The sequence below is a fragment of the Platalea leucorodia genome, assembly GCF_965183815.1.
Source record: "Platalea leucorodia genome assembly, chromosome: 16".
NCBI classification, from domain to species: domain Eukaryota; kingdom Metazoa; phylum Chordata; class Aves; order Pelecaniformes; family Threskiornithidae; genus Platalea; species Platalea leucorodia.
Window position 1 is genome coordinate 8,157,826 of NC_138838.1, and position 14,209 is coordinate 8,172,034.

Genomic DNA, 14,209 nt, shown 5'->3' on the forward strand with positions numbered 1-14,209 from the left:
CACAATCAGCAGCGTTAGCAGCCGCTGAGGCACGTCAGTGCTTGTAGTGAATATTCCGAGTTCAACCAGGAAAAATTCCTCGCTGCGATTTTGTTCCTTGAGCTTTTTCATTCAAGTTCGGTGATGATTTTCCGTTGTGTATCGGTCAAGTTAAGAACGTCACGCGTGACCTGCGCCCCTGAAACCGGCGCTGCCCCTTGCCAGTGTCGCCCTCCAACGAATAAAAGCGATTCGGGAGCGTTTGGGCGCCCACGGTTCCTCTCCCTTTTAATTGGGTGCCGCAAATTAATCACGGGATGGGGGCGGCGGGCAGGGGGCGCCACCGCCGGGCCGCCAGGGGGCGCTGCGGGCGGGGCGGGGCTGCCCGCCTGACGTCAGAGCGCGCGCCAGGCGCGGGTCGGCCACGCCGCCGCCATGGAGGCCGGTGGGTGCGGGAGCGGGGGAGGGAGCGGGGCCGGGCCGGGCTGGGGGGGGTGGGCGGCGGTCGGGGCCGGGCCGAGGTAACGGTGTCTCCGCGCAGGGCCCTGGGGCGTGTGCGAGGAGACGGCCATCCTGCACGGCGGGTTCCTGCTGGCCGCCCGGCTGACGCAGCCGCGGCCGCTGCGGGAGCTGCGCAAAGCCGACTGGCCACGCGTGGGACCCCCCATCACCGACGCCCTGGGGGAGATCGGGGCCCGCTGCCCTTCGCCGCTGCAGTACAGCCTCTGGAAGAAAGAGGCTGTGGCCATCGTCTGGGCTAAAATCCTGCTGCCGGACCCGCCGGCCGCCTCGCTGGACCAGGGATGGAAGGAGGACGACTTCTTCTCCGTGGGCAGGATGATCCCCGACGTTAACCGCACCATCCTCTTCGAGCTGGTCAAGGCCCTCGCTGCGCCCCGGCTCTTCGTGCGGCTGCTGCTGGCGCTGCCCCAGGATGTGCACCGGAGCGAGCTGGAGCGCTTGGTGGAGTACATCGCCAGTGAGACGTCCCCGTCGGACATCAGGTTCTTCTTGGACGTGTGGTGGGAGGTGATGAAACACCAGGAGGGACAGGAAGATGCAACAGTCTCTATGTTTGGCACTCTCATACGTCAGCATGGGTGCGAGTCCTCTCTGGACGATGGTCTCCAGCCCCCAAAGAGGTTCAAGGGTGACCCTGGCTCCCTGAATGACCCCGCTGCTGCCGCCAGCCTGCTCGTGGTCCTGATAGAGGGGTTAAAGCAAACCTACAGGAGCATCGCCCTGCCCCGCCTGAGGTGCTATGCCTTGGCCAACCTGGTGGAGCTGCTGTCCGTGTTCACCGAGCTACAGCCAGAGGGCAGCCCCCTCCCTGTCGCAGAGTACCTGGACAAGGTCAGCTCTGTGGTCAGCCTCTGGACCAGTGACACTGAAAGCCAGTTCCACCACAGGGGGCTGGATGAGATGGTGAAGGAAGCAGAGAGAAGCATGAGCCTCTTGTCCAGGGCCAAACTCTCTCGTGAGGAGCTCTTTGTTGGCTTGGACTTTCTCTGCAGCTTGTTGCATGCCTGGGGAGAGGAGCTGCAGGGCACCCTGAACAGCTCTGAGGAGCTCTGCTATGAGAGCTACCGGCTCCTGGACACCCTTACCACTTTTGGGAAGAACCTGGTTTGCTTCTCAGAGACTAGAGACCTGGGTGAGGATGAGACACGCGTAGTGTTAGAGCTGACACAGATCACCAAGGACTTTCTCAAGGAGATCAGTGCCAGCCTGAAGAGCAAGGGCTTGGACACTAACCTTGTGTCTTCAGTTGCCATGACAATCATTGAGCAAAAGCTGGACCGGCACATGGAGATGTGCTCTGTTTTCGCATCTGAAAAGACCTGGGCCTTTTCAAAGGACTGGGTTGACTGCCTTGTGAAAAACAAAGCTCTCTTCCAGAAACCAGAGCTAGTTTTGAAATTGCTGGAGACACTGGTGAACTTTGCCATGTTGCAGCAAGACAAGGAGGCCCGAGAGCTGCAGATGCAAGTGACCAAAGCCATTGTGGAGTGTTACGCTGAGCTTTCATTAACCGACAAAAACAAAGTGATCTCAGGTGTCCTGGCGTCCTGGGGTGGACCAGGTCTGTCCCTGAACTTGCAGGTTGTCATGGAGGGATTCCAGGAGGATCTGAATGTGACTTTCAACCAGATCACAAAGAGCGTGTCTGATGAAGGCCTGACCAAGGCTGTGGCTTCTGTGGCCAGGCTCACGCTGCTGTACCCCGAGGCCACAGTGAGGCAGGTCTGTAATCTTGCTGTAGTCAACCTAGGAGCACACCAGTTCCTCGCGCAAATCCTCTGCTCCTTCCCAGCGCTGAGCTTCCTGGAGACCCACAATGATCCAGGCAGGCCACGCAGCCTGGTGGTGAGGTGTCTGGAGGAGGCAGTATGGGGGAGGCTTTCCACTGCGAGGGAAGAGGAGCAGTTCCTGGAGTTCCTGGCCTTTCTCCTGCAGCCAAGCTCAGCTGCCCCACTCGTGTCACCTGCAGAGGTGACCAAAGCCTTTGTCCTTCCCTATTTGAAGTCAGACTCTGTTCAAATTGAGCTGAGCCTGCAGATCCTTAGTAAGGTTTTGGGGATACAGTCCTGTTCAGAAGAGCACTGGATCAAGTCCTGTCACCCGTTCCCACTTCTCCTCAGCCTCTGCAAGCTTCTAGATGGTTACACAAAGTACTGGCATCAGCCTAGGGACCAGCACTTCCCTTCACTGGAGACCAAAGACCTGGTACTGAACATCCTCTGCCAGCTCTGTGAGGTGGTAGGACCAGAAACTGCCCCCTCCCCTGAGCTGTGGGTCCAGTCACTGGCTTGGCTTCACAGGAAGGTGGCATCACTGGACTGGACCATTGGTGTTCGACTGAAGAAGCTTTACGGAGACCACTTCAAGAACGAGGTCCCGGCAACGCTGTTTGAGATCTGCACGCTTCCTGAGGACGAGTGGACGTCCCAGCTTTTGCCAGCTTATGGACCAGGCAGCGGGCTCCTGGCATGGATGGAGTGCTGCTGCGTGTCCGCAGCGCTCAGGGAGACAATGCTAAAGCTCCTCACAGTCAACGTGGACAACCCTGAAGAAGTGAACCTTTTCAGCAAAGGGTTCCTGGTGGCCCTCATTCAGGTCCTCCCGTGGTGCAGCCAGAGTGAATGGAAGAGGCTCATGCACGTGGTCGAAAACCTGCTGCAGAGGCAAGTCTTGCACGTGCCCTACACGCTGGAGTACGTGCAGTACATGCCCCTGCTCAACCTCCGGCCGTTTGCCTGCTACCTCCAGTTCTCCGTGCTCTTCCTGCGGGGCTTCCAGCTCCTCTGCAGCTCCAGCTGTTCCACCTGGCTGCCGGCAGAGGCTTGGCTCCACGTGGTCCAGCTGTACTGCAGCAGCCTCACGGACCTGCTGGGCTCCGTCAAGAGCGCCGCGGGGCCCCCCTCGCACTCCGCTGAGGACAGGGCCCCCACGCAGGAGGTGTCTTTCGTCTGCATCCAGATGTTCTGCCACCTGCTGCACGTCGCCGCCATGCTGCCAGACAAGGGGTGCAGCGAGCCGCTGGTGGTGGTGGCATTGGAGATCCTCTCGCAGTACGAGGTGTTCAGCAGCGCCGATACGTCCCCCAGCAACACGCTGCGGAGAGCCAACGAGAGGCACTTCCTGGAGTCCATCACGGACAATGTCGGTGACGAGGCGCTGCGCAGCACCCTGCTGCAGAAGCTCAGCAAGCTGGGAGCCCGCTCGGCCGGGGAGCCGGCTTGAGAAGCTGTAGAGGGTGACAGAGGAGAGCACTGACCCTGCCTCGGGGGACCCCTTACGTGGACAGTTGTAAGATCTGTAATAAACCCTATCTATTTTTCTCTTTTGAACTTATTTCCCCCTTGCTGTGTTTTCTTCCAAGCTCTCTAAGCAGTGAAGGGGCTGTGCAAAGGTGGGTAGGAACAACCACTCTCTAATTTTCCAGCGGGAATAGCTGTGGACACAGCTGTTCCTGAGCCAAGCTGCCGGTCCCGTGGCTCTAGTCTTGCCTGCTGGCGGTCTGGATTTATACAGAGAGCCTGGCAGCCTCCGGCATCAGGGAAATCGTTTCCCTCCGGCTCCCCTCCCGCCAGCCCTCTCCTAGTCCTGGGCAGATTGCTGGTTTGCCACGTGCTGCCGGAGGCTGGGAAGCAAGTCGAGTGAGTTCAGGACAGGCAGGAACCTTTGGAAATACGTGTGCGCTGCTCCTGCCCGGAGGTGGGGGTGCAGCGGTAATGCCGTGTGTTAACACTCGCCACCCAGAAATGAACGGCACATGGGAGAGACATCCAGTGGTGCAACTCAGAAAGGAAATCTTTATTGGTCTCCTGATAGTAAATAGGGCAGTGTTAGTGCAAACTGAGATGCCTCATTGGCTTTTTTTTTTTTTTTTTTTGTCCTTACATAAGGCACATTATTTGCAATGAAAACAGCGAGATACAAACATCTGTAACAGGCTGCAAGCAGTTTATAACATCAGCTGGTCTCGATCGTTAAGGTAGTGGTAGTGTTTCTGCAATAACCGACCACATGTTGGAAGAGGCCCTTTATTTTACTCTTTCCGGAATACAGACAAGATCCAACACCCAAAAGAACCAGGTCTCCCAGAGCCCAGCTGTTGTTTTTAGACAGAATGAAAGGCACAGAGTGGCCACAGGTGTCCGGGCACGGGTGGCTGCAGGGAGGAGGTGGCTGCCCTGGCTTGTGCTGGCTGCAGGGAAGGAACTGAACTGCTGCTGTCTGACCTGCACACAGCCACAACACTTGTGAACCCCGTGGTGCAGGGCAGGACGGGAAGCCTGTACCCATTTTGCTGTGACTGCAGGTGGAAATGGGCTGAAGCGGTGAAGGACACAGCTCGGCACGCTGCTCTGGGGTTGCTGGTTCCTCCTGTGCTGACCCAGTTCCCTCCCTGCCAGACCTCGCCTTGCAGGGCAGCGGGATGGGGCAGGAGGGACAGACCGTACGGCTGGAGCTCAGGCTGTACCGGGACCCACGGGGTGCTGCCAGGGCTGCTGGTGTCGAGGGAGGGAGAGCAGGCCAGGGTGTGCCAGTCGGGCTTTCAGATACCCACTGCGGGGATGCGGGGCAGATAAAAGCAACTGCAGTTAGGGGAGGGGGTTGAAAGTTGCATCCCCTGCCAATGAAGGGCTCTGCACAGCGCCCAGAGACGGGGACTGAGCAGTCTCCTGTCCCCATCCTGCCCTTCAGCCATGGGCGCTCTGCCCTGCCAGCATTGCTCTGAGACGGCGTAACCGTTCCTCTGTCCTGGCGTGAGCTTCTCTCCCCTCCAGCCTGCCGGGGACATCGGAGCCACCCTCCCCTGGGACTGTCAGCCACGGACACCAGACAGTTGTAATGAAAAGCACCTTTGAGTTAAGTGGAGTCTTAAATGAGTTTGAGCCCAGCAGCAGTGGGAGGTGAGAGGCTGAACGCTGCTATAGCGTAGAGGCGAAGTCAGCAAAGGTCAGGAACAGGCTGTGCAGAACCGTGCCGCAGCCCCGGGGCCTGGCTCTGCTCTCAGCTGAAAGCTATAAGCCAGAGCTGGAGGAGTGAGCCGGGGCTGCGGCAGGTCCAGCACGCGGCTCCCCCAGCGCTGCTGCGTGGGGCTGGGCACGCTCCAGCATCACCTCCGCTGCCGCCTCCGGACTGCAGGCTCCTTCATGCCTCGCCAAGCTCGGTGCCGGTGTCTGGTGTCAGCCCTGAAAGATGCGGGGGGGTTGTAACAAACCCCTCTCGTGTAACCGTTAGTTCGGTGCCATGGTGTTGAATCCTAGAAGGAATGTCGTGCTTATGGGCAGGCCTCCTCCTCGCTGGCTCCTGCCCTGGCTCCCACGGGTGGGAGAACACAAGGCACTGGAGCGGCGTGGGAAGAAAGGCTTCCTAGCCCAGGCTGGCGCTGCCTGGCATGGCGGTGGAGACGACGAGGCTGCTTCCAGCTAAAACAGCCCGGTGGTATCGCCGCTTCCACCGCTCTGCTTCTGCAGTGGTCCCTGCAGTGCTGGCATTGAAGGTGGAAGAGCTTTGGGGGGCCGACCCTTTTCCAGCCCCCGCGCTGGGCCGCCGCTGCCAGCCGTTATCTGCTTTTGTCGGCGGGCGAGCTGCCGTAGAGTCGGGCGGCTTTGCGGCAGATGAGCCTGAACCAGTAGAGCTGGGGGGCGATGAGGGAGGCGTTGGCTATGTTGCAGTGCAGGGGGATGCGGAAAGGCACCATGTAAATGGGGATTCCCACCTGCCTGGCGTAGGCCGCGTACATGAAGGGGAAGAGGAGAATACGGCAGAGGAAGAAGGTCACCAGGATGAGGATCCCGTTCACCTTGTGCAGGAGCGTGTCCTGCATTTTGAGCTGGGGAAGGAAGAAGGCGAATGTGGGGTGAGCGCTGGGTGAGCAGCACCCCGTCGCTCCTCGGGCACTGCCCGTGCTGGGAGCATGGAGCCGAGCCCCCAGCAGGCGTGGATGGGGGAGCAGGAAAGCAGGGTGGGAAGGGATGGAGGAGGAAGGGAGGTGCGGGGGGCAGAGGGCTGGGGCAGGAGGGAGGTACAGACAGGAGGGGGCAGCACCAGGACATGGCATGGCCCCCAGTTTGGGGGTGCTCCTGGGCATGCTGGTTACTGGGGAAAGGCATGGGAACCAAACAGGAGGTGGGGAGGAGGGCAGCACCGTGGGGGAGCTTGGGGTCACAGCTGTGGGGCTGCCCCCCTCCGAGACCCCAGCCCAGCTGCTGCATGAACAGGGGCTGATGGAGAAGGGCAGCCTGGGGCAGGGAAAGGGCACGAGCCGCTGCGGGGTTCCCAGACCCGAGCCCCATCCCTCCTCACCTACCTGCATGAGGATTTTGCCCAGCGATACGAAAGGCGTGCTCAGCTCTGCTGTGAAGATGCAGCCCACGAAGAAGTCCCCCAGCTCTCCCCTGAAGTGCTGCAAATAAAGCCAGCATGAGCATGGGACCCTCCTGGAGAGGTGGCCAGGAGCTAACACCAAGCATCTCCAGGGGCTCACGGGCTCCTGACCGGCGGAGATGCTTTGCCAGACACAGCCTCGACTGCAAGCCCTTGTAGCCACGTGGGGCTCCTCACGGGATGGTTTTCACAGCAGCCGTGCCCAGCCCTTACCTGGGTGACGGGGGTGAGCACGACGAGGATGAAGAGGTGGTGGGTCACCATCAGCCGCTCCTGCAGGAGGAAGCTCCGCACGCTGGCCAGCGAGTGCTTCTTCTCCGCGACTCCCCTGTCCCGGCTCTTGTGCCAGTGGCAGAGGTACATGACGTAAATGTCGTAGGTCATGTAGGGAACGAGGACCCAGATGTACTCCACGGCCAGCCAGTGCCTAGGGGAGGGAGCAGCACACACAGAGGCATCGCAATGGCTCTGAGCACCTCGCGATGCTCTAAAAGGTGGAAGAGAGTCTTTAGGTCTGAAATGGAAGCAGCGGATTTTGAAGCTGATGGTAAGCTGAGAGGTGTCGAAATTTAACTTGGTTTGGCTCGGCAGAGAAAAGGTACCTGGTACGCGTGGAGGACGCCTCCTCGGCGCTGCCCCCGCTTCACGCTCGGCCGTGCCAGGCACCGAGCGCGGCCCAGCCAAGCACAAACACGGCGCTAACAGGGAGGATCTTGATTAGCCCTACAGCTGGGTGTTTGCCGTGCGGGCCGGGGGCACAGCACCGCTCGGGATCCAGCGCTAATCCGACACCTTTGCAGCAGGTAATCTTCTCCCCTAAGGCCTGGGAGGCCCAGAGCTGATGCTTGGTAGGAGAAAAGCTCCAAGACTGCGTCCTTTCTGCCTGTCACACTGCTTCGGCTGGCTGCCTAACCCGGGGAGCGTTTGGAAAGCACCCAGACACCTCAGAGTTAATCAGAGATGCCTGGCCTGGACTTCGGAGAGTGAAGTGCAAAATATCTAATATAGGCAATAAACCCCCGCGAGACGTTTCTCTGTTGGGAAATAATTGCAGGCAGCTGCCTGTTCCCAAAGCATGTCAGAATCCCGGTTGCACAATCCGGGCAGCAGCAAGCCCTGCTCTGCAGGGAGACCAGGCTCCTTAAAAAGTCCTGAGTGAAATCACGCTGATGATAAAAAAAAACCAAAACCACCCTACACTGCTGCTTAAAGAAATGTAGCTTGGGGCCCAAATAAATCTGCTCTTGCTCTCCTGCCACCTCAAGAAAAATTTTGTTGCATGCATTCCTGTTTCGGATAGAAAGATGTAAGTGATGTAAAGCAGGGAGGGGAAGTGACCAGCTATTGTGTTTGTAAAACTTGCCCAGGGCTCTGGAGGGCAATTACAGTGCCAGCAATATAACGATTGTCTGCCTGTGTAAATAAATTGGCAAATTTTACTGCAACCTTTGTGATGCTTCCTGGCTCTGTCATTCTCCGAGACCTTCCCCGCTGAGCGCTGGGCTGTATTTCCTCCAGATTCAAAGAAAATCTAGGTCTCTGACCACAAAGTGTTCGCACGGAGCTGCTGGCGTTGAGAGCACCCGGGCAAGCACACAGCTCCGGGGAGGAGGGCTGCCGGCAGCGCCTGCTGCCTGTGTGGGTCTGGGATTTATCATCTGACCTATCTGTACAGCAGATATTTTATTTTAGAGCAAAAAGGTACCTGGGTTAAGCAGGAGTGAGCGATTTGGATAGATGTCACCATCCAGAGCAAGGTAGGACATTTTACATCTATGTGTTAAAGGCAAGTCTGCAATGACTGAGAGGGCAGCCCTCCCTGAAATCCAGCGTGATGGTCAAATTCCAGCTCAGCATAATTATATTCTTCCCTCCTACAATTTTCTCTGCTATTCTGGATAACAGGTCTCTTTTTAAGTCTTCTGACCCAGATTGTGCTATCGCTCCTGCCGAGAGCTACTTCTGGGACAGTTTGTCTCGGAGCACTGAGGACAAGGCGATGTGATTTTCCTTCAGCCCAAACTCCATACTGATTTTCTCATCTCTGGACTCCTTCAGCATCCATTTGGCATGGCAAAGGTGATGCACCTCTAAAACCAGTTCTCACTAGGTCTGCTTGACTCAGTAGCGACCACAAATTCCAGCTTCCAGCAAGGGGACTCCCTACCTCTTTAGAAGTGATGATGTCCTTATTTTTTGCTCACCTATGGGCCCCTGGCACAGCCCATCTGCAGGAGGAGACCCCCCGTGCTGGCAGAGCAGCCCCAGGTCTGAGCACACCGAACAAGCCCGTGCCTTTCAGGGGGTGTACGGCTGGCGCGTTGCCCAACCCTTCACCCGAAGCGGAGGACAGAGGAATGTGAAACTGGTTTTCCTCTCCCCTCTGTACGTGCAAGCCTTTGGCATAAAATACTCCAGCTGCAAGCTGGCCGGGCACAGCCTCGCGGGATGGCAAGGCTGTCGGAGGGGATTACCTGTCGTACACCACGTCCTTGCAGTTAAGGACAACCGTGATCCCCGACACCGTTGCCATCGTGGCTTGGACCGTTGACACCAACCTGAAACCGAGGGAGAGGAAAAGGGTCACCCCAAATGTCACCCCAGAAGGGCCGAGGAGCAGGGGTGGTGGCCTTGGCCGCGGTTGCACCGGGAGAGCTGTGAGCACCTCGACGCCTACTCCGTGCACACCCCGAGAGCCGTGTCACGGCGAGGAGGAGCTCTGCCCCCGCGCCCGGGCGGCGTGGGATGCGGCCGGGGTGGCTGTGCCAGGCGCTGCCACCGGCGGGGGGTTGTTTCCAGGTCTCGTCCCTTCTACCCCCGCGGATCGGCGGTCACCCTGCCCGGTTCCCCGCGGGCAGAGGGAGAGCTGCACCGGAGCATCCCCGCTCCAACGGGTACCTGCCACAGCCGTGCCCGGGCAGGGCTCCCCACGCTCGGGGGGCTGCGCCTGCCGCCGGCCCCTGCTCCCCTCGCGGGGTCTGGGCTCGGGACCGCCGGGGCTCGGTGCTCTTGGCTCCGTCCGGATCTCTCCGGCTCCCGGTCCCGCTCCCGGTCCCGGCCCGCCGCGATGGGTACCGGTGGCGGCCCGCCGCGGTCCGGTTCGCCTGCCGCCGGTCCCGCCCGTACCTGCCGCTGAGGAGGATGCGGTCCTTGAGGCTCCATCCCGGGGCGGCCCAGCGCAGCAACCGGATGCAGAGGGCGAAGAGCCCCGGGAAGAAGGCGGAGGCGAGGACCAGCGTCCGCCACATGGGGACGGCAACCGCCGCGCTGCCTCCCGCCGCCGCTTGTCAACAGCAGCCGGGGCGGCGGGAGGGTCCGGCTCGGCAGGGACCGGCACGGCTCGGCTCGGCAGGGACCGGCTCGGCTCGGCTCGGCCCGGCCCGGCCCCGCCGCTCCCGCCGCTCCCGCCGCCGGGACGCGCCCCGCACCGCCGGGCGCCAGGCCCCGCCTCCGCCCGCGGGAAGCCCCGCCCCCAGGGATACCCCGCCCACTCCCTCTCTAGACCCCGCCCCTAGGGGCGGTGCGGCGGGGGGCGTGGTGTCCTCCCGCATCCCGGCGTGCCGCGCGGCCCGGAAGCGGCGGGCCGCCATGGAGGAGGACGAGCCGGAGCTGGCGGCCGGGCTGGAGGCGGCGCTGGAGCTGGCGCCCGCCGTGCAGGCCGCCATCGAGCAGGTGCGCCGGGACGGCCTGCTGCGGGGCCGGGCGGGGGCCGGCTGGGCCCCGGGGCGGGCAGGGCCCCTCTACCGAGGGGCCGGCTGTGGGCGCGGCCCGGTGCCCGCTCTGTGAGGGCCCCGGGGAGCTCTGCCGGGCCGGCGGCGTCCCCCAGCGAGCTCCGGGCCTTCCGCTGCTGGGCCCCGGAGAGCCCCGAGCTGGCCGTGCCTGGAGGCGGGCGCGGCCCGGGGCGGGGAGCCCCCTCGGCCCCCGGGGCGGGGCGGGCGCTGCCGGTGCCCCGGGGCCCAGCCGGCCGCCGGCTCGGGTCCCCCGGGTCGCGTTGGTGCTGGGCGGTCGTCACCTTCCTCCGCAGTGCGAGGGCGGCTCCGGCGGTCGGCGGGGCTGAGCGTGTCTCGCCGCATCGCTTCCCCGTGCTGCCCAACGCGGGGCATTGACTGTCCTGCGGCGGGGCCCGCCTGTTCTCTGCCTTCTGGTTTTTAACTTGGCATGCAAAGCATCTTAATGGCGTCAAATGGCTGCCACCCACTTGAAGTCAGGATAATCTAAATGTCTTGGCTTGACTTTTGCGATCTGTATTATACTAGCCCAAGCCCTCCAGTGATCTGTGAAATCCTTTGTGGCACTTGGAGCCCAGCAAGAGTCCACGAAAAACCAGGTTAAAATCATGTGTCCGTTGGAGTCTGTGACCGCGCATGCACTGACTTCAGCCAACCCTTCCGTCCGAAGAGCTCTTTCTTGTAGTAGAAGTCTGTGGACAGTAACAGGAGCTGTCTCTCAAAGTATCATTCAAAAAAGTTTTCTCACTTTCTTGAGTGTTGGGGTTTGTGGATCGCTTTTGGTGGCTCCCCACAGAGAACTAGGGCAGACCTGTGGGGGCTGGCACAGCATCGCTGGTGAGCCCAGCACCCGAAGGTGAGGAAGGTAGCACAGTTTCTCTGTGGGTGCTGTGCCTGCCTTGGAGTATTATTGCTCCAAAGAAAGAGATACCCCACATACTCTATCTTTGCATGGGGTTGGCACAGCTGGCAGTAAACCACTGAGTAATTTTTGCCAAAACCTTGAGAATTGCTAAATTAAATCACAGCTTTTAAAGGAAACCTGGAACTTGTCCAGAAGAAGAATCCTCTGCACTTTATAGAGCTTGTACATTTGAAAGCCAGAGAAGCCTGGTGTGATTTCTAATGTGGTACAACCAAGGAAAGTTACCTAATGACATTTTCATCAAGCGCAAAATGTCTCTTTAAGGTAAAACATGTCTTTTAGAGACAGTCTTGACATGAGGTTTCAAGCAATGGAGAGTCCACCATATCCCTGGCCCAGTTATTTTAACAGGCTGTAAAGCTGCAGGCAGGTATTCACGTCCTGAGCAAGGGGAGATGTTGAGGATGACGCTGCCTCCTGTCAGTTCCTCACCGGCACTTCCCAACCCAATAATCTTGTTCCTGTGAGTGTTCCTTAATCAGCTGTGGGCGCAACCTGCCAGGTTCTGGTTAAATGAGTAGAACTGGCTCAGCTGACTTGTGCCTGAAGCAGGGTAGGGAGCACACAAAGCCTGGTGCTCCACCAAACACAGGGTAGTCATTTCTGGTGAATGGGTTGTGACAAAGACCTAGGAGTAGCAACTTTAGCTGGTACTGCTGCCTGCAGCATTGATCTCTATCTGTGGTTTGAGAGCGGAGTTTCCGACTAGCCTTTATCTTCCCTCCTGCCCCTTGCCTCAGCTGCTCTTAATGCTTGTGGGGATTTGGGATTAATTGAACCTGCAGGAGATGTGAGCCCAGAGCAGGGCAGGCTGGTTGTGATGCTGCAACTGCACTCTTAGGATGGGCTAATGTCAGAGCACCTTCCTCACTCAGACGTGACCTCATGCATATTTAACTGCTGCCTGCTTCTCCTTGGCCACAGGAGTAGCTCTGGGAGAGCTGCTGAAGAGGCCTCTTTCAGGGAGAAGTTGTTCTCATTTAAATGGTCTCGCAAAACCACTGCTTTTACGCTGCAAAATGTATAAAACAAAGTAAATGCTGCATGTGACCGGGGTGATGTGCAGAGGCGATGCTGCGGTGTGAGCTAGGCAGGGTTTTGACCATGAGTGCACAGCTGATGGCTGTATAAATATGGAACGAATATGGTAGGAGAGAAGGGAATGCAGCATATTTTAGTCTGTGGGGACAAAAAGCAAAGCCTGGCAGCTGTGTTTGCATCATTTGAGCTACTTCTGACGAGAGATGAGATCTGTTTGCACCAAAGCTGTTCTTTTCCCTTTCCTGTGGGTAGGAAGAATCATGCAGCAGATCCTGTTTCTCTCCCTCTTTTTTCTTGTGCAAGTGGCAAACTCAAGTCTCCAGAGAACTTGTACAACCATTTCTTAATACATCATGTTTCTTATTATGCAGCTGTGGAAAGCAAATCCTCTGTCTCTCACCACAGGCCTTGCAAAGGCCAGGCAAAGATAAGGGCAATGCCTCGGCAGGGGGTTCATTTCCAAACAACAGCAGAAGCATCAGAATGGTTTGGGATGCATAGTTAATGGCTCGTGTGTCTCAGGCGCTCCTTGCACATGATTGATTGGGCTGGGGCGGTACGTGGATGCATGCATGTATATTATTTGTGTTTATCCAGGCTGATATCCACAGGAATTTTAGTAAGTCAGAGACCTTCAGAGCCCATAGCTGCTTTACTCCTGGGCAGAGGCCTGACCGCTCTCTGTGCACACTTGTTAGAACAATGCTGTGAAACGCAATCGGAAGTGGGTGCTGAAGTAATTAAAAGTAGTAAATACTGTGTAAAATTACAGAAATTAACGGCGATGTATTGTTGATTGTATTTGTTTTCCTCCCTCTCTTCAGGTATTTCCCAGCCAAGATCCACTGGACAGAGCAGATTTCAATGCTGTGGAATATATTAATACTCTCTTTCCCACTGAGCAAGTAAGTAGTGCTCGCAGTACGGCCCTCTCAGTGCAAGGGGTAACCTGATATAAGTGACTGAAGGCGTGTTTAAACCTGTACCCAAGCCTTTTCTTTTAAGCAGTGGCACAGGTAATAAGACTATAACAATAATCTCTTCTTAAATTCGCATCTCATGAGGTTCACTGTCATTATGTAGTTTCTTTCCACCCAGAGTGCTTGCTGCGGTAAAAGTCCCGCTTTCATCTGTAGAAATAAATTAGTTTTCTATATAGAGGTTTCTCTTGCAGTAAATTTCATAACTTGCCATGTATTAATCATTGGTAAATCCTCAGGGGTTTCAGCCAAATAAGGCAGGTGTTGCCTGTGAAAAGTCACTAGAGAGTCATCCATGTTTGAAACCTTTTGTTTCTTTTGAGTTGTAAAGAACGAGATTGCCGTAGGCTCGTATCTGTACTTTGTCTTCCCCAAATCAGTCCCAGGGGCAGTTTTGTGCTAAGCTGTTGCAAAAAGGAGGTGTTTCTGCAGCTGAAGATCAGGTTGTGAGGCAGCTCTGGCATTTACTGTGTTTAAGATCCTCTGCAGCACCGGCTTTTTTGGCTTTCAGCTCTTTCTAGTTAGTTTGCTGGTGGTGCTGGCTTGGCTTTTTATCCTTTGCCAGTAGTGGAGAGCTGTTTCCCCTGCGATACCCCCACCACAGCTCCGGCAGCGGCCAGGCCTCCTCCACCCCATGTGCTGGGTGTCTGGGCTCT

At 57.9% G+C, this 14,209-nt stretch overlaps 3 protein-coding genes across 8 annotated transcripts in view; 2 read left to right on the forward strand and 1 right to left on the reverse strand.

Annotated features, from left to right (window-relative positions):
• Positions 1–507: 507 nt before the first annotated feature.
• On the forward strand, positions 508–3,834 carry GEMIN4 (gem nuclear organelle associated protein 4; the record flags this gene model as incomplete). Its single annotated transcript, XM_082328121.1, has 1 exon — positions 508–3,834. A coding segment is annotated over one exon (3,216 nt), but the record flags the coding sequence as incomplete, so codon positions are not given.
• Positions 3,835–4,402: 568 nt separating this feature from the next.
• On the reverse strand, positions 4,403–10,196 carry TLCD3A (TLC domain containing 3A). Its single transcript, XM_082327937.1, has 5 exons — positions 10,006–10,196; positions 9,354–9,437; positions 7,093–7,306; positions 6,803–6,898; positions 4,403–6,325 (listed from the first exon to the last, which is right to left on the reverse strand). Exons 1-5 carry the CDS (start codon positions 10,125–10,127, stop codon positions 6,056–6,058), a joined length of 786 nt encoding a protein of 261 aa, XP_082184063.1. The 5' UTR covers positions 10,128–10,196; the 3' UTR covers positions 4,403–6,055.
• Positions 10,197–10,454: 258 nt separating this feature from the next.
• Positions 10,455–14,209, forward strand: part of VPS53 (VPS53 subunit of GARP complex) — a 75,672-nt gene continuing 71,917 nt past the window's right edge. For all 6 annotated transcript variants that reach the window (XR_014229906.1, XR_014229907.1, XR_014229908.1 and 3 more), the window contains exons 1-2: positions 10,455–10,551; positions 13,398–13,478. Coding sequence is in view for 2 of the 6 variants with exons in the window: in XM_082328058.1 (XP_082184184.1) it covers positions 10,468–10,551; positions 13,398–13,478 (165 nt within the window). In the remaining 4 variants the exon portion in view is untranslated. The remainder of the gene's footprint in view (positions 10,552–13,397; positions 13,479–14,209) is intronic.

Excerpts from the sequence above, each read along its gene's own strand:
- TLCD3A (XM_082327937.1), bottom strand. The coding sequence starts at position 10,127 with ATGTGGCGGACGCTGGTCCTCGCCTCCGCCTTCTTCCCGGGGCTCTTC. Across the intron at positions 9,438-10,005 it reads CGCATCCTCCTCAGCGGCAG|GTTGGTGTCAACGGTCCAAG; the intron begins GTACGGGCGGGA and ends CCTCGGTTTCAG. Across the intron at positions 6,899-7,092 it reads TGCTCACCCCCGTCACCCAG|CACTTCAGGGGAGAGCTGGG; the intron begins GTAAGGGCTGGG and ends CTTTATTTGCAG.